At 38.5% G+C, this 23133-nt stretch overlaps 1 protein-coding gene across 18 annotated transcripts in view; it reads left to right on the top strand.

Moving 5' to 3' along the window:
* LOC141763099 (inositol polyphosphate-4-phosphatase type I A-like) overlaps positions 1–23133 on the top strand; it is a 38195-nt gene that overhangs the window by 13061 nt on the left and 2001 nt on the right. For 4 of the 18 annotated variants that reach the window (XM_074627386.1, XM_074627387.1, XM_074627389.1 and 1 more), the window contains 25 exons: positions 1369–1607; positions 1914–1958; positions 2196–2314; positions 2839–2955; positions 3198–3277; positions 3760–3871; positions 4190–4280; positions 5127–5274; positions 5450–5580; positions 5711–5815; positions 5997–6105; positions 6401–6418; positions 7185–7371; positions 7452–7667; positions 8356–8497; positions 9061–9213; positions 9769–9801; positions 10758–10930; positions 12011–12134; positions 12225–12292; positions 12528–12727; positions 12838–12935; positions 13112–13224; positions 13436–13590; positions 16366–23132. In XM_074627386.1, coding sequence (XP_074483487.1) covers positions 1502–1607; positions 1914–1958; positions 2196–2314; positions 2839–2955; positions 3198–3277; positions 3760–3871; positions 4190–4280; positions 5127–5274; positions 5450–5580; positions 5711–5815; positions 5997–6105; positions 6401–6418; positions 7185–7371; positions 7452–7667; positions 8356–8497; positions 9061–9213; positions 9769–9801; positions 10758–10930; positions 12011–12134; positions 12225–12292; positions 12528–12727; positions 12838–12935; positions 13112–13224; positions 13436–13590; positions 16366–16546 — 3024 coding nt within the window. In that variant the 5' untranslated portion in view covers positions 1369–1501 and the 3' untranslated portion in view covers positions 16547–23132. Of the gene's footprint in view, positions 1–1368; positions 1608–1913; positions 1959–2195; positions 2315–2838; positions 2956–3197; positions 3278–3759; positions 3872–4189; positions 4281–5126; positions 5275–5449; positions 5581–5710; positions 5816–5996; positions 6106–6400; positions 6419–7184; positions 7372–7451; positions 7668–8355; positions 8498–9060; positions 9214–9768; positions 9802–10757; positions 10931–12010; positions 12135–12224; positions 12293–12527; positions 12728–12837; positions 12936–13111; positions 13225–13435; positions 13591–16365 lie in introns of all 18 variants that reach the window. The other 14 variants (XM_074627394.1, XM_074627395.1, XM_074627396.1 and 11 more) reach the window with 10 other exon arrangements.

The raw sequence follows: 23133 nt of genomic DNA, 5'->3' as shown, positions 1-23133 counted from the left end.
GTTGTCTTTTCCATTTCCACACACACATACTGTACATTTATGAATATATATATATATATATATAGAATAAAATGTGACCTAAACACACGTGCTGATGTTGAGAGCACTCAGGGATGCATGAGGCTGACAGATGATGCTCAGTCGCATGCTAACAGACACGTGTGTCTTTCTCTTTTCCAGTCTATAAATAATATATTGATATAAATATACTGTATATGTAACCATAAATGCATGTTTGCCCTTCTGCTCCCCATGATAGCAAGGAAGAAGGCTGTTTTAAAGGGATTTTAAAACTTTATTTTTATACATACTTTATTCTAATTTCTAAGTCCGACAGTGCACAAACATTTAATGATAAAATGTTAAGCTGGGGCGACTTGTTTAATATACTTTTAAAGCGTTTTGGATATTTGATATTTACGTATTCCTACATATTAGTTGCAAAGGGTAATATGAAGATATGCTGTTGACTGTGTAGGTGGTGAATGTGAATAACAATTGGATTACTTGACCTTGTGAGTTAAGTAGAAAGATACTTTTTTCCGTCTCTTGCCAGTTTTGTGCCTGTTCTCACTTTCTCTACCTCGTTCCTTATTTCTGTTCTCCTCACGCTTCCCCCTTCACATGTTGGCACATTAGCATATATATATATATATATATATATATAATAAAAAGAAAGACAACAACAAATAATGACATTAATAATATTGAAATTAGTTTACAAAAAAGACAGAAGGAAAAGAAAAAAATAATATCAATGAATTCAAATAAATATATAAATTGACACTAATATAGATACTTGAGGGGAAAAAATCAATAATACATTTTTATAAATAGTTTATAAAAATATGTCTGCGTAAAGATATTTTACAGATGAACATTAAACTTTATTATCGGACGACCGTGACAGTAAATATATTAGAAAAGTTTTCATCAGTAACGTCATTGAAATAATTTTAAAGAACTATAAATAAAGATATATTAAACTTAATAAAGAAAAATTCAAATCAAACGTAAACAAATATGCTGCCAGTAAAACTTTAGAGGCTGCCGTTTCTTTGTGTATCACCTGCCGACATACAGTACATGCCCATACATATCTGCAATATGTAATATTTAATGTTTCCTTGCGGATGTATTGATTGGGCTTTCGTATGAACCTCCTCACCAAAACCTCCAGTTGTTTTTATTGTTTAACTTAATTTGATAAATTTAAAAATAATGAGGTGATTAAGCAAACCGTGGCTTCATGAAAAAGAATTCATCTCAAAAACCTGCTTGATTAATTAAAAATGCATCATTTTCAAGCGCAGATGAAGAATGTTTCCCTTGATGTCATTTTAATCTGACCTCTCTTCTCTCCTGTAGAGAGGACGACCTGCTTTGTGAAGCAGCCGTGGATCTACGCAGAAAGAGGGGCACCTCACATGGGAGTGTGTGACGGTGTGTGTGAGGGTGTGTGTTCAGGCCTCCTGCCGTCGCCCGCTCTTCCCGGACAGGCATGGCGGGGGTCCGAGAGCGCGGCTCCCGCATCCAGAGGCCGTGGTCAGTGTACCGGGCCAGCACATTTGAGCTGTCCAGCGAGATGATCGGCTTGGCTCTCGCAGGTGAGGGACGGTCAAGTCTTTACAGAAGTAACCTGACAAAAACCTGTTATTGATCTAAAAGTATCCTAAGTCTGGTGTCCGAAGATTTTACCTCACGTCTCTACCCTGAATAAAAATGACGTTAAATGTGCAATAATGTACAATTAAAATACCATTTAGAGGCCACTTTGAGCACCAACAATTCTAATAAAAATATCTCATGCTATTTTGAAATGGAAGTTGTTCATCTCAGTGTGCAGGACTATGTGTCCACCACAGTGTTTCTTTGATATCTAATGTTTATGTGACTTGTTGGTTGGTTTCCAGGAAACAGTCAGGACCCAGATGAGCCTGTGCTTGAGTTCAGTGTGGGTGAGTAACACAATTTAGGCTTTTAGCTGATGAGAGCAGCTTGGACTCATCAATAATATATATCAGTGCATCATTTATTGTCTTTAAAAAGATGGTAAGCAATTATAATGTTTATGTTTGTTGTCTATTTTATGATATTTTCTAGTTTAAAGTGAAAAATAATACATATATCATCTTCCAGAACCCTTGGTTGGGTTGTTTTCATGCCTCTTGGCTGATGTAGTGTTTCTCCTCCAGCCTGCACAGACCTGCTGACTCCTGCTTTGGATCGAAAACCCAACAGCTTTGTAGCAGTGAGCTGCACGACACCACCGCAGGCCTTCTGGACCAAACACGCCCAGACCGAAGTCATAGAGGTCAGACGCTTCACACTCCTAATAAATCTTCTGCTTTAAAGTCACTCCTCAGCCTCCTTCATGTGACATATTTCCAGGTGAAATATGTGTAATTTTGAGAAGGATTTGATGAAATTGTTCAGGGATTTTATTGGATCACTCAGAAGTGGGTGTTGAGGACTGTTTGTCTCCACCTACACCTCCCTCATCTACGTTGTTACTGTAGATCAGGAGGCGTTGGACGAGGGAGAAATGAATAAATTGAACTGCAACCACTCACTTTTAGAAAGGTTTTTTGCCAAATGATTTCTAGACACACACCTCCGCTCCGACCACCTGAAATCACCCTCTAGCTTCTACGATACATAAACTGATCGCCTCAAATCTGATTTAATTGTGTTTAAAAGTGCAGAATGAGTCATGATGAATATTTTTTTTACATTTTAAAGGAAGAGCAAAGAAGGCAACTGAAGGTTTTATTTGACAGAATTGTAGCATAAGTTGAAAAGGTGAAGTAATGCCGATGTCACTGCGTCCGTCCACAGGGCACCAGTAACCCCATCTTCCTCAGCAGCATCGCCTTCTTCCAGGACTCCAACATCAACCACCAGACGCAGGTGAAGCTGGCCGTCTACGATGTCAAAGACCGCTCGCAGGGCACGGTACGACACAGCGCTTTATTCACATGGATTTATCTTTAATGTTTTACAATTATGTTCTCAGTTGAGGTGGAAAAGTTTCACTTTTTGTTACACAAACTAAATGTGATTCCAGTTTCTGTAACATCAGCTCAGCAAAGACAAACATTGACTTGTCTGTTCTCTGGAGTTCTCACCAGCTAAGAAGAGATGAATAAACAGCTGAATATGAACATATCAGTAATATTGTCTCTCTTTTTCTTTAGATGTATATGTTGGGCTCAGCACTTTTTCCTGTGAAGGAGTTGTTGCAGGAGACGAGCCACAGGTTACAGCTCGAACTGAGGTAACACTCACAAAAAAGTATCACAATAACAAAAATATTGCAATAACCATAATTCAAATTCTATTTTTCCAAAAATCGTGCAATTTGCAACTAACGATTATCTTTTTTTCCCCACTTTTTCACGATTTGTTTATTGATGCTTTCACCATGTACAAACATAGAAAAACCCACAGATGAACATCTAAACAACAGACATAAAATTAAAATAATGTAGGAAATAAAAAGAGTAAAGTGTGTTTGGGAGTTACATTTTTAGTTCTATAATTCATAAAATCTTGCCATTTTTAAGGTGTTTTTAGCATGTACCAAACACTTCCACCTTCTTAAATTGAAAGGTTTTGGGGTTTTTGGGGTAAAAGGCTTTTTCTGCTTTATATCTTTGTAAATTAAATATCTTTGTTTTTATAGACTAATCAATGAATTCAAATTTATAAAAAATAATCATATGAAAAGAAATCAAGTAACTGTGTTTCAATGGACAGATCAGCAGAGAACGAGCGGGTGGGGAACATCAACATAGCGGCCTGGCAGCTGGAGGAGAGAGCCGATCAGAGGATGTCGGTCGGCCGACTGCCGGACAGCATCAATGGACGGGTGAGAAATTTATGTATTTTTATATGCTTTAATAGGACAGTCTGATCAGATGATACTTAACTAAAGTGTCAAGTGTTTCATGTGTGTCTCTGAGACTTCCTGTTTTTCTGTGTCTAATTCAACAAAAGTCACTTAACCTTCTTTATGTCATAATAAACATGTCACACAGCCTCAAACATGGCAGTAAAATGATAGTGGATTGGGTTTGTGTAGGAGCACTGTGAGTCAGAGTGTGATGTAGGCATCAAAGAGTGGACAGGCAGATGGAGGCGGTTGTTGATTCGCTGTGTAACACCGGTACATGCGTGTGTCCTGCAGACGATGCTGACCGTCGACGAGAGCCTCACCGAGTCGATGGGAGTCCGGATCAAGTACGCCTCGCTATGCAAAGACACCCTGCTGCGCTCAGGTAGGACCATATTGACTTTATGAGTTAATGGCGCCTAAAAATGACCATTAAAAGGGTCACAATTTGGTACATTGAGTTGTTTAGGTTTAGTTAAACATCTGGATAGATTCACATTGGATTGATTTGCATGTCTGAGAGAGTTTCTGACTTCTGGAACATCCTTGTTCTGCGAAAAAGATCTTCATCTTTAAATGAAGCCGCACATTTTTAAGATCCACGTTATAACCTTACACTGTCCAGAAAATGAAGGACTAAAAATAGATATGTGTATAGATAATATTTCAGGTGTGCCAAAGCATGATAACAATATAATTAAATGATTTGGTTTCCGTCATTCCCCTCCTCTACCTCTCTCGCCAGCATGGCTCCATGTTTCCCAATACATCAGAGCATAAATCATATTATCAAGCAGACATGTATTGATTGTCACCAAGGAGAGGGAGAGATGTGTTTACCTCCGGGATAGATTACTGATCCAAAAATAACACAGATATGACATGTTTGAAAGGGTACAATAACATTTGTATCTATTATTTTTGTTTATTTTTGTTCTATTGTTTTACTACTTGCATACACACTTGTGCTTTTTGATTTTGTTTGGTTTTCATCTTGACTTTTTTGTTGTTGTTGTTATAATATGTTTTTCATGAATGTTTCTTTCTTTTTTTTGTAATAATTATATAGTAAAGTATAGTTAAATAGCTATAACTAACTATACTGGTTCAGTTCCAACTGGTTACCCTTACTGCATGTCATACTCCTGAAACTAAACAAACATCTTTATTGAGAGACTGATCTAATATACCACAATCTAATCCAGCCTAATTGAATTTTCCGTATCTTCAGTGTTTGGAGGCACGATGTCCAGGATGTACCGCTTCCCCACGACGGATGGGAACCACCTACGGGTGCTGGAGCAAATGGCTGAGAGCGTCCTCTCGTTAAACATCCCCAGACAGTTCGTCAAGCTGCTACTGGAGGAGGACGCAGCAAGGTACAAACACGCATGCACATTTCTGACATTCAACTTGCCATTTACTGTCACACAAGATAATGAAAAGCAGCAAAAGTCAAATGCATCTTTAGAGGTGTGTAGTAATATTGCAATAACAACATTTATTTTCCTCTGTAATGCCTAAATCCCGTTTATTCTCTGAACAACTCTGCAGGGTGTGTGAGCTAGAGGAGCTGGGAGAGTTATCTCCCTGCTGGGAGAATCTGAGGCGACAGATTGTCTCTCAGTACCAGACCATAATACTCGCTTACCAGGAAGCGCTGTCTGACCTTAACAACTACAGAGGTTAGAGGCTTCTCCGTGGCCTCTTGTTGTTAAAAACATCATTTTAAAATAAGCTACAACAAAGTTTCCCGTTGTGTTTGTCAGATACGATTATTTTCCCCGTTCTCCTTTCTGTCTCACTCCACGTCAGGTCCATCGTTTAAAGCCAGTAACCTGAAGGCAGAGAGGAAGCTTGAGTTCATGCCAACCAACCTACACATTCAGAGGATGAGGGTGCAGGACGAGCTGGGCTTCGGTGAGACATAAGAACATATGAACTCAATGAAAACTCCTACGAACATACTTTAAGGGGAACACCACCTAAATTAAGAATTGTTATTCCCATGGCCGAGGAAAGTTCATGTATGGATTTTAAAAAACTGGCGTAGTTCCCTTTTAGTCTATTCACACAATTTTTTTATCCTCTCCGTCTCCAGAACACACGTACGATGTGGTAACAATCGGAGCTCCGGCGGCTCACTGCCAGGGCTTTAAAAACAGCGGTTTGAGGAAACTCATCCAGAAGTTTGAGGAGGCAAAGAAAAAGTAAGTTTAGACTTGGAAAACTGACCAAGAATGACCACTTAATAGAAGAAAGAAATACATATGCATGTTTATTTTTTCCCTCAATCACAGTGATATCTGCTCTTTTTGTTGCTTTATTCATTATTTTACTGATATTATTTCAAATTGTTAAAACATTTGATCCATATGAAATTATTTTTGCTGCCCTGGAGTCATTTATCCATTAAAAAATGAATGCATTGTTTCTTCAACTATTGCGTTAATTCAGTTCTACGGCTTCCTCTTAATTTTGTTTTTGTTACTTTTTATTGATCAGCGTATATGAGGAGGAATGGTGAGTTGTTGCACTGCTTTGCTTGTTTTCATTTGTTTGTACACCGTTTGCCTCTCACTGTTTGCCTTGTTCCACCACAAAAAAATTACGTAAACTGTTTATTTGAGTTGTACAACAATGTTTAATTATTGTCAAGCGTTGTGGATGAACTGGTGAGTAGGTTTAGGGTGAAATGATGTGATTTGCAAACACTTGAAACATTGCAAGACGTCACATTGCTTGTGTACATAATGACACATGATGCATTTGGTATTAACAGTGTTGCGTTTGAAATAGGGCTGTCAATCGATTAGAATATTGGATGGATGTTGTCCTAAAACAAGCTCACTTATGTGTGAAACCCAGATATTTTATAACACAGTGCACAAAGTTTGAAATACCGCTCATTTTGTAAATTCAGTCATTGCTGTCGTCTAGTAAAAGCACATATCTTCACTTGGAAAACATATAAATCTGTTATTAAACATTGATAAGAATGTCGGAAATTCTCACTAAGATCTATCTGAATTTCTAAAGTGAACGGTATCACCCCCAGTCCTGTTTATTGAAGTCACTTTCATGTTGTCTTTGTGTTTACCTGTAGCATTTCACTGATTAGGACCGTTTTTAAGAACAGGCATGTGCATGCTAATGCTATGTTATTAACACAATACTATTTATAAGACATAAAACAGATTCCCTTCTTAGATGGACTCAACAGTCAACTTTTAATGTCATCAGCATACACTCGAATACTGCTAAAACCATGCATCTTTGCTTTCTGCAGCAGCGCCCTCTCTAGCTCGCAGTCCATCGTCTACATACCGCAGGACGTCGTCCGAGCCAAAGAGATCATCGCCCACATCAACACGCTGAAGACTCAGGTCAGCTACTATGCTGAGAGGCTTTCCCGGGCCGCCAAGGATCGATCTGCCAGCGGACTAGAGAGGACGCTCGCTATTTTGGCTGATAAGGTATTTTACTTTTAATTTTAGTTTGTGATTGATTTTTATGTTGTTTTTGGACTGATGACATGTAACGGATACCTTCTCAGACTCGTCAGCTTGTGACGGTATGCGACTGTAAGCTGCTGGCTTCAGCCATTCAGGCCCTGAACGCAGCACGGCCTGAGTACATCGCCTCCAAAGCATCACCTTCCGCCGACTCAGAACAAGTAGTGCTGCGTAACGACCAAGACACTCTGCTCGCCAAGTGGAGCGGTCGCAACAGCCGATCCTCACTGCACGTAGACTGGCATGAAGAGGAGTGGGTGAGTTGATTAGTTAGTTAGGAATCACCAAAACTAACTGAAACAGTTTTATAATGTTTTTCTCACGTCATTCACTAAATGTTAAACAAATATTGACAGTCATCTAGTTTTATCTATACTCAAGTTGAAAATAACAGGATGTAGTACGACGTCTTTATAGCTGCTTCTAACACCTTTAGTCATCCAGTCATTTAGTGAGTAACTTAATTTGTCAGTGCACAATATGATACACATATTTTTGCTATTTGTTGTTCATCAAATATTCATGCATTGAGTTAAAAAAAAGATGTGGATATATATTAAAATGCTAAACTACTCATTAAATCAAAATTTTTACTTGTTTTCCTGTTTTTTTTGTACTAAAAACACTATAAAACATGGCTGTTAATGTGACAGAATTAGTCCAAATCGTCAGTGTTTTGCTTCTATATCCCCAAGCATCCTGAGACAAGAGTTTGGAGTTATGTAATGGAGTCGGAGCTCTACATTTGCTCGCATTACATAAAATCTTTGTTAAGTAAAACTGTGGCGTGCTTGCTGCTTTGCATACTGATGTGATTCACCTCATCTCTTATGCATCTTCTCTCCCCTCTGGCTCTGTTCTTCTCCCTGCTGTAATTTCTCTATTAGCCCTTTCTACAAAGCCTTGAAAGATGGATTACATTGCTTTGTGTCCATCCCTTTTCAGGAGAAGGTTTGGGTGAATGTGGATAAATCTCTGGAGTGCATCATCCAGCGTGTTGACAAGCTGCTTCAGAAGGAGAGGAGGCCCAGCGTCAGCAGTCAGGACAGTACCCAGACTGACCTGCAGGGCGGCGCCAGTAAGAAAGGTACACACACACACACACACACACACACACACACACACACACAAAATATACTTCTTTGTTTCTTTTCTTTCTATTCTTTGTTGTTTCTTTTCTATTTCACAGTAGAAATGTGACAAATCAATGTTTATGCATGAATTTCATGTGACAATCTTTTGTTCAAAAGGTGAAATCTCTCTTTTTTTGGGATGCCTTTGATTTCACCTGTTGTTAATATGATGAAACATACATTTACATTTTTTTTCTAGATGGCAGTGCATCACTTTTGGCTGGAAAAAAAGTTTTTATGTAGGCCAAAATGTTGCTTGCTCCTTAGTACTTTTAATTTGTTTCAATTGTTTTTGTTCTTTTTGTTAATATTAAAAAAAAAAATAACGTCGGTGACTTTAAAAAGAAACAAATTAACAAAATTACAATATATTCAACTTTTAAAATCGGTTTTGAAAGGAATGTATATAATAGAAAATAGCAATAAATAAACAAATATAGTAAATTAAATATAATTGATTCAAATTAAATGACATTTGAGAGTATAAATTAACACCGCTGTGTATCACTGTGAAAAGATGAAGGAAAAAGACAAGCTTTCTGGATCAACCCAGGAAGTGTATCACAGGAATTTCCATCATTACCATCATCATCATCATCATCATCACCACCACCACCACCACCACCATCCTCTTCCTCTCTGCCTGCCCTCTCCTCTGCACAAGAATCCTGTAGGTTTATTTCATTTCTTATTCTTGTTTCAATGTGTTTTGAGGTCAGTTTTCTTTAGTTCAGGATGCTCGAGTTACAGCTTCTGACAATTCTTAACCTAAATTACTCATCCTGACCTATTGTGTGAGAAACAAACTGTCTAATGTGAAGCATTTTGTTTTATGTGCAATCTTTGTTGTTGTGTGTTATGTCTGTCCACAATGTTGCAGCATTTCTGTAGCTATAAGCAGAAAATTAGAAACAGCTTTCTTCTCTCCAGCTTTGTGTAAGTGCTGCTTCATGGCTGAACACAGCCAGCCCTTCAGCTATCTGAGATTTTGTGCTTAATCTACATGTTGTACTGGACCAGGGTCACATGTCTATCCAAACTTTTACTTCAGAAAGGTGTCAGTGTGGTGAGGAATAAGACAAGCCACCACTACGCACCTTTTTATTTCAATCAAAACCAGCATTATAATAAAAGCTGAATGTTTTTTGGATAGATGTTTGACCCTGGTTTGTAGTGTTTTCTATGTGTCTCTGCTGCCCGCTAATCATGCACGTTGCACCTCCAGATGGAAGCCCCAGTGCTGAAGAGGCGTACCCAGGTAAGAGCTGCTGTCCCTCCCATGCTTCTCTGCGTCTTCCCCCCCGACTCTCCAGGACTCTGGTTCAACAGTAAATACATGATTATCATGTGACATTTGGGCAGTTTTTCTTCAACTTGCCCATTAAGTATATTTATATATCAGGTATTTTTAAAAACTATACCTGCTTCACATTTTATTTGATTGCTCAAAATGCCACTACTTTATTTTTATGCTATTTTTCTTTATTAAAGAGTCACTTAACACCCTTTTTTAGCTCCAACACATATTCAAATAACACATTCAATCCCAGAGCACCCTTGAGATTTACATAATGTAACTATGAATTCTAGATAACAGACAGTGTGTAATACCTTGATTTTATTTTTAATGTCTTAATAGAGGGAGAATTTACAAAATTGGACTCAATGGGTCATTGCCTCATATAGTATGTAAGGTGTGTAGTGTAAAAACATCACAATTTGGGGATTAAGAAGACCAAACTATATGATTTTCTGTGGGAAATGGGAAAGAACTTGAGACTTTATGGTATAATAAAGTGTCAGACATAATTAAGTAACTACTTTTTGCTTTTGATTCTGCTGTGATTTCCCCCTGAGGACAACTTCAATGTTTCATTTCTTCTTTTTAAAAACGGTTTATTGGAAGTGGTAGCTTGTCATGGAAAATGTCCAGTTGGGAAATGTAGGACATCTTGAGGATTAAATAAAGTTATTTTATTCTGCAAATAGCTTGTAAAGGATGAGACAAAACTTCAAAATGTCAAATGTCTCGATCAGCGCTTCTGCTTTTCCTGTTGCTTCTCTGTTCCATCCGTTTCTGTCTCAACTTATAAATTAACTTTATGTGCCTTTATTCGTACTAAATAACACTTTAACTCGGCTAACATTAAATTGCATTGAGTGGGATTTATCTGTCCATACCTACACTTTTATATGTCTGCATGTGTTACCTAGGCGAGTGGAGTGAGGCGCTGTACCCTCTCCTCACCACACTCACAGAGTGCGTCGCCATGATGAGCGACAAGGCCAAGAAGTCCATGGTGTTCCTGCTGATGCAGGACAGCGCCCCGACGATAGCCATGGACCTGTCGCTGCAGTACCGCCGCGACGTCGTTTTCTGCCAGACGGTCAGCAGCACAAACACACACAAAGTGGCACGATGTTTACATCAGCTCATCTAAGAATGACTCACAGCGAGGGAGTCGATAAAGAGTTCATAAATCTGTAAATATTACAAAACTGGAGGGTGAAAAGGTCCAGCGCTAAGTGGTTTTATAGTATTTATATCACTTGTAAAAAATATAAGTAAGTGAGACAGAAAGAGACCCGTACACTCCTACTCTCCAGACGTTTCAGTTCTTTGGGCCAAAGTTAAAAGAAGATGTGTGCCCAGAGGTAGTCGAGGTGCAGTACTGGATTTCTCTCTTACAACTTCCTCTTATTTCAGCCTCTTATTTCTGTAGTTTTGGCTCGGTTACAACAACAGTTGTATTTTAGACATGGGAGCCTCTGCAGCCTCAGTTGTGAGTATGATCGTGAAGCCTCAAGTTTAATCAAGTTAAACTCTGGTATCTAATCCACGTACTTACAAGTAACATGTAGAGTGAAGGTTAAAAATGATAAGGTAGAAGATAAAAACAATAAGAGAGCTGGTGTATGTGTAACTACAGCAAGTGCAAAAACAATTAGAGCTAAAATAATTAGTCAATTTAACAAATATATGTAATCAAAATAGTTTCTGAAGTTATTTTTCAAGCATAGATGCCAAAATATTCTTTTTCAATTTTTTCAGTTCAAGGGAAGTGAAATGTTGTATCAGCTCCGTCTTCTTCAGTGTACATTTTATTCCCCGATGCTGAACATAGAAACAACACATTAACAGACTGATTCATCATACTGTCTGCCCTCAGCCTGTTATATAAAACACAGGATTCCCTTCGCACATGGATGCACAGAAACCAACAACATGCATCCACTTACATAATCTAAGATGCAGTCAACTGTGTCCAAATATAAAACCATATGTTGATTTGAATTACAGAAAATTGAGCAAGTGCACTCCGTCATATTGAATGAATTCATCTTACTAATGGAAACATTTTAGACGACAACTAAAAAACACATCTGATCTCACGCTATTAAATTATACATTTATTCTAATCTCTTTTAAAAAAGTTAATGCTGATGTGTGTGTGTGTGTTTTGCAGCTCACCGCTCTCATCTGCGGCTTCATCATCAAGCTGAGGAACTGTCTCCGTGACAACGGATTCCTCCGACAGCTCTACACCATTGGCCTGCTGGCTCAGTTTGAGTCCCTGCTCAGCACCTACGGTACAAACACACACACATGGACACGTCTCTTTCTCTATTAAACCCCCGACAACTACAGATGAATCAGATCATCACTGTGTCTGTTTACAGGAGAGGAGCTCGCCATGTTGGAGGACATGAGCGTCGGCATCATGGATCTTCGCAATGTCACCTTTAAGGTAGGGAGACATTTATTAATCTCCCCTTCAGCTGCAAGAATATACATTTAATTAAGGTTTTACTTCACTCTTCTTCTGTGTTTTTCATTGCTCTTATTTAATTTCTAGTCATTTTTGATTCTGCGTTATGTCATTGTCGACATTTATTAACTATTACCTGTTACAACTTAAATACTAGAAAAAAAATTAAAACATATAATTTCTATGCCTGAATATTGATACTCTTCGCTTTCAGGTAACCCAGGCCACCGGCAGCTCGGCCCCCGACATGCTGCCGATCATCACGGGGAACCGAGACGGCTTCAACGTCCGCATCCCGCTGCCGGGAACCATGTTTGACGCGTTACCGCGGGAGATCCAGAGCGGCATGCTGCTGAGGGTCCAGCCGGTTCACTTCAACGTCGGCATCAACGAACAGCAGACGCTGGCTGAGAAGTGAGTGAGTAGGAGGAGAAAAGAAGACTGAAGTATAAGCAAGATGTTGATGAATAGGTGCTGCTCTACAATTTTATGTAAGAAAAACTGTGTTTCTCTGTGTTGCTCAGGTTTGGAGACACGTCCCTGCAGGAGATTATTAACTTGGAGAGTCTCTCCAGGCTAAATTCATACTACGAACAGTTCAAAGAAGTCCTGCCTGAGGACTGTAAGTACTAAAGTGTACAGCAATAACGACAACAACAGGGCAGGGAGCTCCCTTTTTCTTCCACTTAGTGCCAGTATATAATGCCATAAATTTTTGTTTCTCTACTTTGCTCTTCCCATCATCTATCCATTTCCCCTCACCTACATTTCCCATCTTCCCCCTCAAACACCCCTCAGGCCTCCCGAGGTCTCGTTCCCAGACGTGTCTCCCTGAGCTGCTGAGGTTTCTGGGGCAGAACGTCCAAGCCAGGAAAAACAAGAATGTGGACATCCTCTGGCAGGCAGCCGAGGTGAAGCTTCCTGCATTGTTGTACATTAAATACAAAATAGAATTGAATCCAGTGTCTTAAAACAGCTGAAAAACTAGAATTGAAGTCATTTTGAAGTTAGATATTGAGTGGATAAATTGCAAAAAATACCCACAATATCATATTAATTTAAGGTAATACCAACTATCCCTATTTACGGATGACTTAAACGTTTCTTCCCTCTGCATCGCAGATCTGCCGCCGGCTGAACGGGGTTCGTTTCACCAGCTGCAAAAGCGCCAAAGACCGCACAGCCATGTCGGTGACCCTGGAGCAGTGCCTGATCCTGCAGCACGAGCACGGCATGGCGCCACAGGTCTTCACGCAGGCCCTCGACTGTATGCGCAGGTAGGACGCCCTCACACTGCCTGAATGAGAAACACACACCACTGAAAATCAGACCTGGGCAAAACAGGGGAGACTCTTCTCACTTCCTGCCTGCAAGGGTTCCTATACGGGTCTAAAAATATATTTCTTTTATTTGGCCAATGATTCTTTACACCTTGCAAAATGCAGTATTTTACTGTAATAAATGTGTCAGGTGAACACAGATCTTTAAAAGCAGTAAAGGTCAGAGGGAAAAAGATGTTTTGCCCATGTGTGATCTGAAACACACTGCCTGCTTCCTCTGTGAAACAAACTGATCTAGAGTCGCAGGTTATCTCAAAGGGGATACTTGAATATTTAGAAATTCAGTTGGTTTCTTTCTTCACCAGACTCCTGTCAAAAAGGTTCAAATCTAGTCGATAACCATTGTTTTCTGTGACAAGAGTCTAGAGAAGAGAGGTACCGAACTGATATTCAAGTGAGAGGATCCTCTTTCGATTGTGTGTGAGTGCTTGTTTGTCTGTTTATTCTTGTCTACGACATCCGTCTGCCCATCATTGTCTCGTCTCGTCCGTCCTTTCTGTAAAGCTGTTTCACAGTCTGAGTTGCTAACAGGCTGGCACAGTATTTTTCCTTTATTTGTGTCATCGGAGCACTATCTTTGTCACTTTTTCTTTTCCTTCATTCATTTTCAAATTGTCTCAGACCCCACCTGTTAAAGAGGTTGTAAAGAAAGATTTAGTTTTTCTCTACACTGCAGCAAAGTCAGAGTTTTAGTAAAAAGCTTTTTTGTTTTACCGCATGGGAAATACGGCTTGCAGCATGGCGAACACATACTGTACATACATCAGTAAAACAAAAAAGGAAGGAAATATTGCAGATTAAAAAGATCATTTAGAAAGAGAAGTAAGTAAAAAGAAATAAGTAAGGATTAAAAAGCAGCAAATACAAAACAATATGACAGTCTTTTTGGGAACTACATAGGGTTAAAATAGTTTTATTTGTCCAAGTATTCAAATATACAAAAGGTTTAAAGAGGACCTATTTAACTTTTGTCCTTTTCCCATTTCCTTTAGTGTGGTATATAGTTTTTTTGTGCATGTAAAAGATCTGCAAAGTTACTAAGTCCACGGCAAAGGGAGAAACACTGCTCCTGAAGTGCCTGAAACGCCTCGCTTGAAGTCTCACCTTGTCTTCCGTAACATGGTGATGTCATCAAGTCACACATTTTGCCGAGCAGCTAGTTTGGCAGACTGTGAAAAGAGCATTTTTTGAACATTAAAGCATGTAATCATGTACTAGTAGAAACCCAAAATACAAGTATGCACCTGAAAATGAGCATAATAGGTCCTCTTTAAATAAATTTCCTTTTATGATGCAACTGAGGAAAAGAAACAAACTGAATTACAGCATCTGAAAACACATTTCCAGAAAGTGTGTCATTTAAAATGCGCTGACGCAGTTTGTGGTCTGGAAAATGACGTCTACTAACAGGAATAACCAATCTAATAACAGACAGGAGACAGTGACAGAAGGTGTTCAGGGAATTTATGTTCCCAAACAGAGCCTTATTGATGTCGATTCACGGTGTTACAGCAAATGTGATTTTGTTAAAGCGTCCCTGCAACTCTCAGAAACAACATGTTTGTATCTTTGTGTGTTTAAAGTGGAGTTTTATGTGACTTTGTTATGTAAAAAAAATAAGAAATGTAATCCCACCTGTCTGCGTTGTACATGTGCTCAATAAAGTTGCACCGTCTGCCACACAGATACTCGCATGATACGACATCTCTTCACCTTCTTCTTCTCCTCACATCTCTCCCTTTTTACCTGCCTCTCTGCAACATCAGCCGACGAGCATGAAAACATCATTATTAGAGCTGATTTATTGCTGTTAGGATGCTTTTGAGCTGTGATGCATGTTGGAAAAGCTTGGAGATATTTTACCCTTTCCCTCCATTACCACTTTATAGTAGTAAATAAATAAATGGACAATGCAAAATGGATAATGCATTTAGAAATCAAGTCTGCACCAGGCACTTTCTGCATGATAGCTTTCTTGTTAGTTCCTGATCCAGACTTCAAAATTTCCCCTAATGCCTTGCATTTAAAGGATTTTTTTCCGCATGTTGGTTTTCATTCGTCACAAGTGAAACCACGATATTTTTCCTGCCACGTTCCCCTCCGTTCCTTCCTCCTCCTCCATGTCTTAGAATATTTAAACATGGTGAGCCATTGCTGTTTTTATCTTCTTTCCTTTTCTGAAAGACATACAAGCATCTTTCTTAATTTTCTCTTGTTTCTCTTTCTCTTGTTTTCCTCTTCCTCTGTTTCCCGCGTGTTTGACTTTGTCCTGATTTGGCTCATTTTTTGCGGGATTGTTTGATTCTGGTTGGTTCGTTTCCATTTGTTGTGACCTCCATTCGATTTTTCTTACTTATTATTATTATTATTATTATAATCGTGGCTGTGGCTTCTTTGTCATTGTGATTTTTCGCCGGTGTCACCTGTTACGTTGCCATTTCCCCTCCGTGCCTGCATACGTACGTGCCATCCGTTTATTTTGTTGCGACACTTCCTTCCTCTCCTTCCCTTCTTCCTCTCAATCTTTTATTTTCTTATTTCCTCTCTTTCTTCCTCTATCTTTTTGCCCTTATACTTTTTCTCCATCTGTTCTCTTTTCTCCTCTTCCTTTTATTTTCTCCCTCTCTTCCTTTCCAAACCTCTCCTCCACCACCTTATTTGCTGCTCCACACCTCCTCCTCCTCTTCCTCCCACCTCCCCGTGACTCGGCAGAATTGGGACGAGGGAGGGGGTGATCCAGAAGAACCTGGCCGGCTTGCTGCCGGTCCGTGACTTCCGGCTGGACCCCAGCCTCCTCTACTCGCTGCCCCTCCTGGCCCTCAGCCCCAACCTCCTGGTGGTGTGGATCTTCCTCAGCGTGGCCTACTTCCTCGCCAAACTCCGCTGCAGCTGAGCTGCTCTCTGCTGCGAGTGACTGAATACGTAGTCCAGCGCTCATGAGGAGGAGTGGGAATACTCCACGCTGACTCCTGAGGGTGTTTCTCAAACTGAGCCACTGTCCTGTGAGCGTGTACATGTACACACTGTCCCACTCCGACTAAGGCGGCAAAACCCCACCTCTTATATTTGTTTTGTTTATGGACACTTCCTGTTTTTTCCTTTTTCGAGCTTTAAAAAGCTGCAGATGGTTGGCAAGCCTGGAAAAATATCAACACAGATAATTATGATTTACTTTTTGAGGCACTTGATGTCCACACTAAGCCTGCTGAATCTGAAAACACAGATTTTGTACGTGTGATCCAAACCGGTATCACGCCAATGCGTGTAATAGACCCGCCAGTCCACCAGAGGACAGCGTGTCATTGTCACGTTTTGCTTCGCCGTGGTGTGAATATTACACGCGTGTATGAAGGTGCAGTAGCCTACCAGCAGGGGGGCAACAAAACCACTTAGTTAAGTTTAGGAAAAATATCATGGTTGGGCTTAAAATAGTACGTTAATTGAGTAACATACATAATCTCCTTATGGAATCATACAGACTACATGGCGTGAAAATGACACACCAAAAGCAAGAACGGCGTTCTTATTAAACGCTTTTGCCTTGCGCATTATTGTGTCATTCACACGCCTTTTCGTGCGACTGGGGTGTGTGATCCACGCTAGTGTTTTCAGGATAATATCCGCCTAAATGATACAGGAAATTAAGATGGCGGACAGTTTGGTTGCTGGATAAACGCCCATTATTTCTCTCTCCTGCCCTCTGTGATCCCCATCGTCACACTGGGTGTGTTTTAATACACAATTTAGTTGTTCTTATTTACATATTTTTCTATTCCTGTTGTCAGATAATTGAACAAGCATAAAACCGTTTGGTAATTCCTGTCAAATCGCAAAGTAATCTGACAAAATATATCTTAATGACAGCACCTGTAGGGTGCCATTGGCTGTATTGACGTTTAAAATGAGTGACCAGGCAGAGGGGTAAAAGGGGACTCCAGCCTTGATTGAGCTTCACCCAGACTAGAGCGTCATTTTCCAAAAGCTCCATAAGATTTTACCCACTTTCGAGACCATTTTAGGTCTATTTTGGGTGAGAAAAACAGCTTAATATTTCCCAGACTTAACTAAAATAAAAGGTTGGCGTCTCCAGATTCATCCACTCTGGAGACGGTTCTTAAAAAGCTGGACAAAACACATTCAGCCGGCTTAGTGTGAACACAGTCAGTCATAGCTATTAAACAGCTGTATTGCATCTGTTGAACACAATCAAAATCATACAAGTACAAGTGGTTTATTATATTTAGGATTTAGAAGATGTGGTGCATTCACATCTAAATCTCACTGGTACATTTGTAGTGGATGGCGCCCTCTAATGGACAGATTTATGATCTGTCAGTGCTCTGCCTTATTCTTCATTCACACTCAAAAATAGACAGAAAACACAAAGTGACGGTTTGTATATTTGTGTAACATAAACAGAAATTACAGCTGAGTAGTGAATATGTATAAAAATACGCAGATTATATATAAATCTCACTTTCAGGAAAGAGTTCTTGTTGATAGCAGCTATCATAATTATCATAGCTTGTTTGATTTATCATCGTCTTCCATGCACTTTCCAAGCTAAAGCGGAGGAAACAAAAGCTTTTATTTGGTGCCAAAATGAAGTAAGCTTACTTTGGCTTATACATATTTATTTTTTCAGGCAGTATTTGCTTATTTTCTTTCTTTAGGTCTTCCTGCTTTTCTAGACCGTAGCTTCTATTTCAGCCTGTGCACTTTCCAGCAGAACTGGGTCAGTTATGACTCGGTTTACATGCAGCTTAATAATATTATCCAAACTCAAGCCTTTTATTTGGTTAAAAAGTGAATCAATCTATTCAATTAAATGGTTGTTTACCTATATATCAGAATAGCGGATCAACTGAGGACTAAAATGTGTGAAAACTCCAAGTTAAATGAACTGAACTCATGTAAACACTTCAACCAGACTAAGATGGTTATATCAAAACTTTGGTGCATAAATAGTATTTACTTTCCTGCTATAGACCAAAAAAAGCCTCTGCACCCCCTGTTCATTTGGCCTAAAGTGTTTTAAATACCTAGCATACTTTGCATCAGGCCCCGTGAAAACATGCTTGACCCATTTCCCAAAGGTACGGAGTGATTGAAGGGAAGTATGTGCATTTTCCTGTGTAGCAAGTTATAGCAGAATACGTCCTTCCTGTGTGTCACCAACACCGCAACTCTTTTGACATTATCCTCAGATAATGTATGCACTGTAGTGAGTGTTAGTGTGTCAGAAACAACCCGTACATTTGTGTGATCGTGCATGCAGAATAATATTACATAAGAAAAAATCATATTTGAACTTCTCATGGGAGGGTCAGCAAGAAAAGAGAGACAATTCTGCAGCAGATCCCACAAAAGACAAGAGTATCATAGTTGTGAAACACATGCTGATAGTGTCAGTAAGTAGTCAAAGATGACCTGGTAGAAAATATATGATACGCCTAAATTGGAATTAATATAGTCATAATTATATACTATATATATAGTGAACATAGTGGAGCATTTATCAGCTACAGAGCCAGATATTTCTGGTTGTAGATATAATAATATTATAGTACTCCTACTTAGTAGTTGAAAGTAATGTTAATTCATACATTTTGTCCCATTACTCCTGAAAACACATTATTTTTTTAGCTCTAGATGCTCTTGAGCTGTCCTAGGCTGGCTGAGTGTTTATTTATGGGTTCAGTTCATTTGTAAAAGCAGCGACATGTTTGATGTAGTCAGTGCTTTTATACTTTTCACTCCCTCAGATTGAGTGTTTTACCATCACCTGCTTTGAGGGCCGGCGATGGCACTTTTAAATTGGTCCCAGTGTGCCGCACCAATAAGTCAGTGATTCAACCCACATCTGCTCTTCAGCTTTTCACGCCGATGCAGCGAAGATCAGCTCTGTCTGAATCTTTGTGTTTTTAAGGACGCAGTGATGTAGGAATGTATGATTGTAGGATATTCAGGGGAAATGTGTTTGATTATGCAGTGGGTTCTACACCCTTTAGAGCATTTATGTGGACCAGTTTACATTTATCCAGATGTTAACTTTGATTGCAGCTATAACAGTGAATATTAGCTTTAAAGAATCGAGTCGTGTCGAGTGAAGGATTTTATTTGTAGTTGAGATGAATGAATGTATCCATGCTTGTGCCAAATGCTTTAGTTCGGTTTTAACGGGTGAATGCAGGTTTGTAGGATCTGTGTTTGCAAAGAGATTAAGCCAGAAAAGATATGCTGTACCTAAATGTTCGTTTATGCATTTTAGAAATGAGAGAAAAATACGCTAGAAAATGAGTTAAGTTGGAGAATTATCAGGTCACTTTACTGGGAAATAATCCAGCAACTAACCAGCAGATATTTTTTCTTGAAAATTAATAAAATAATTGATTTTCAAAGTAGGTGCTGATAACTAGGGCTGCAACTACTGATTATTTTTATTGTCGATCAATCTGTTGATTATTTTCTTGATTAATCGATCAGTTGTTTGGTCTATAAAATGTCAGGAAATGGTGAAAAATGTGGATCAGTGTTTCCCAAAGCCCAAGATGACGTCAAAGATATTCAGTTTACTGTCATAGAGGAGTAAAGAAACCAGAAAATATTCACATTTAAGAAGCTGGAATTTACTTTCTTTTCTTAAAAAAAAATACTCAAACCAATTAATTGATTATCAAAATAGTCGGTGATTAATTTAATAGTTGACAACTAATCGATTAATCGTTGCAGCTCCACTGATTACCTTTTTGTCAATTGACTAATCAATAAATAGACTAACTCTCTCAGCTCTAATCTCCCTAACTCCAAATTATTTCTCTTATCTGAAGAAAAAAAATATGCTTTTACTTACAAATCATGCACTTTCATAGAGCTTCCTAGAAAGAATGTGTTATTTTGTGATGCTTTATACAACAGAGCTATTTCTTATGTGGTTGTATTGTTGTGGAAAACAATTATCATTATATGATTATACAGTTAGCGATACAGTCTTATTTCCCAGCTACTATACAGTATCAGCACCAATCCAACTAATATTTTCAGTATAAAAGTATAAAAATCGAAGGTTAAAGTACTAAAACGCTGTTTAAAAACAGCTGTTGGGACAGGACAAGTTTTTGACTAGAAAATGGCCAATAGTGTCAATTTAGGAAATAAAGGGAATAAAAAAATGTGTTCCTCAACCAAGAGGTTGCTATTACACATTGGAAACCTGCACTGTACAAATCAATATGTTAGCCTGTGAAGCTAAACGAAAGCATCGGTCTCCTCCCCGGAGCTTCGAGGCTCCGTCTCATTAACATCGACCCAGTAAGGAAATGGATCAGACCAAAAATAGCCTCCTTTGGGAGTTCGCCACGCTCTCATGACCCCTAAACCCTCAAATACTACAGTATGATAATGATCCGTGTGGTCTAACACACAGTATGTCTCGCTTTTCTGCTTCTTTTTGTATTTGTCGGTCAGTAGAGACACATATTTGTTGTAAATACTGACATTTACAGCTCTTGTCAGGAATATTGTGTATATCTTAAAGGGTGGGGCCATTATTTCTGGATTTTTTTAGGTTTTTATATCATTCTGTAGCTTCACAGTGGTGTTCCTTATGTATTTAACTCCGAACATTCAAATTTTGGTCGACGGACGTATGTTTTGGGAATTATTTGCCTTTTTCAGCAAAAGGAAAAAAAAGCACTTTTCCCAAAATGTTAAACTTTAACTTATTATTCACTATTTTTTTTAACTATTTATTTCAGTAAATTGGTGTATCTCGTCACTCCAGTTTAGAACTACCTCTGTGACACAGAAGTTATACGTTGAATTTATTTAAAAGAAGCAAAATATAATATATAAATATGTAATTACATGCTCATTGAGCAGCAGGGATGTGAAGGAATCAAAATTATTTTATGTGAAATATATGAAACTTAGTTTTAAAATGAAGTAATATTTTCAGTAATCAATTCCCCATACTTACACGTGTAATTACACTAAAGTGCTTCCTAAGATATAAATATAAATATTTATTAAAAATCATTATATAATTGACCTTAAAGAGAAATATCAAATTTTTTGCCATTTCTTTCCCTTGTTTTTTTATTCTTAAGAATCCAGATATATCAGAGAATATATTTGTATCGCTGTACATAAATTGTATTTATGTATTGCCTAAAACATTTGCTATATATTGTCTTAAATTATTCCAAAGCAGAGAATATATATATATAAATATATAAATAATCTATACAATGTGATATGCTTGTGCCACAACTGTCATGCTGTCACTTTATATCACAGTTCAATATGTCTTGTTATAATGTGCAGATTTATATGTTTTTGACTGTTGATTTAATTACTTCTTGTGTTAAGCTGTTGACATAATTTGCACTTTTAAGCCTCTGAGCCCTCCTGTTAACAATATAAATGATATTATGTGAACAGGTTATTTGTTTATGGTCACATTTAACATGTTAATAGAAAATAATTGTGTTACTTGGAACATATTTACCTACTGCAAGGTGTTATTATGTTAAAAGAACGTTGTTGTTAGGACGTTTTCCTTTAGTGCTGAGCAAACCAGTGTCAAAATTCAAACCATAATTTAAATTTTTTTTAAATATTATGTCCTTGCTGCATTGTTTTAGTCCGTCAAAGTTGATTTGTGCAGAGAGTGTCGAGGAAAGGTTGTTTGGCAGTATTTTTAAAGGTATTTTAATTCTAAAATCTGGCTTTTATCACAAATCTGTGATGTTGAATTGTCTTTATTTGTGTTTCTTTTCCACATTTGGCAACCAGTGCTTTTCCTCCGAGAGAAAGCTTTAGCATTGCTGCGTCCCATGTTGCTCCAAATGTACCACAAACCCAAGAAAACCTCCAGTCAGTGTGTCCCTGAACGCCACAGTCCTGCTGTAATAAACTTTTTCTGCCTCCACCTGCAGAATATAACCAGACTCTGGTGATATTTTGTGCGCTTTAAGGTCGATTTGTTTATCTCTGCATCTCAGAAAACTTTCTTTAACTGCGCTTTCCTTCTACTTTTCTTCCATGTCTGTCCATTTGTGTGTGTGTGTGTGTGTTTGTGTGGACGGTGTTGCACGTATTTAGGTTTCTTAACAATGATGTGTTCCTCATTCAAGTCTTTACTGGCCTCTACTGGCGACCAGCTGGAAGTGCAATGACCTCAGTAGCAATTGTTCTGTCTGCTGGTTAAACAAAATATATGATTCTTTATTTGTTCGTAAGGCGTCAAAGTTGGAAAGAGTGCATTTTATCATTTTACTTCATGGATTACTTTAAGGAACAGTGTGTAGCATTTCAAACTCATTCGTCAGTCATTTGTTGATTGTCATTGATCAAAAAATCCCGCAAGCCCAGCAAAGTAAGTACAATTTTCTGTTAAGGGACAATAAAAACAAACTATTTTAGTGTCTTTCACACCATTGTTTCTATTATTTTGACCTCATTCACGCCCCACCCCGT

The sequence above is a fragment of the Sebastes fasciatus genome, chromosome 24 (assembly GCF_043250625.1).
Source record: "Sebastes fasciatus isolate fSebFas1 chromosome 24, fSebFas1.pri, whole genome shotgun sequence".
In the NCBI taxonomy this organism is placed as follows: domain Eukaryota; kingdom Metazoa; phylum Chordata; class Actinopteri; order Perciformes; family Sebastidae; genus Sebastes; species Sebastes fasciatus.
The sequence above is the reverse complement of the archived record's forward strand: the minus strand, read 5'-3'. Positions and strand labels throughout refer to the sequence as shown.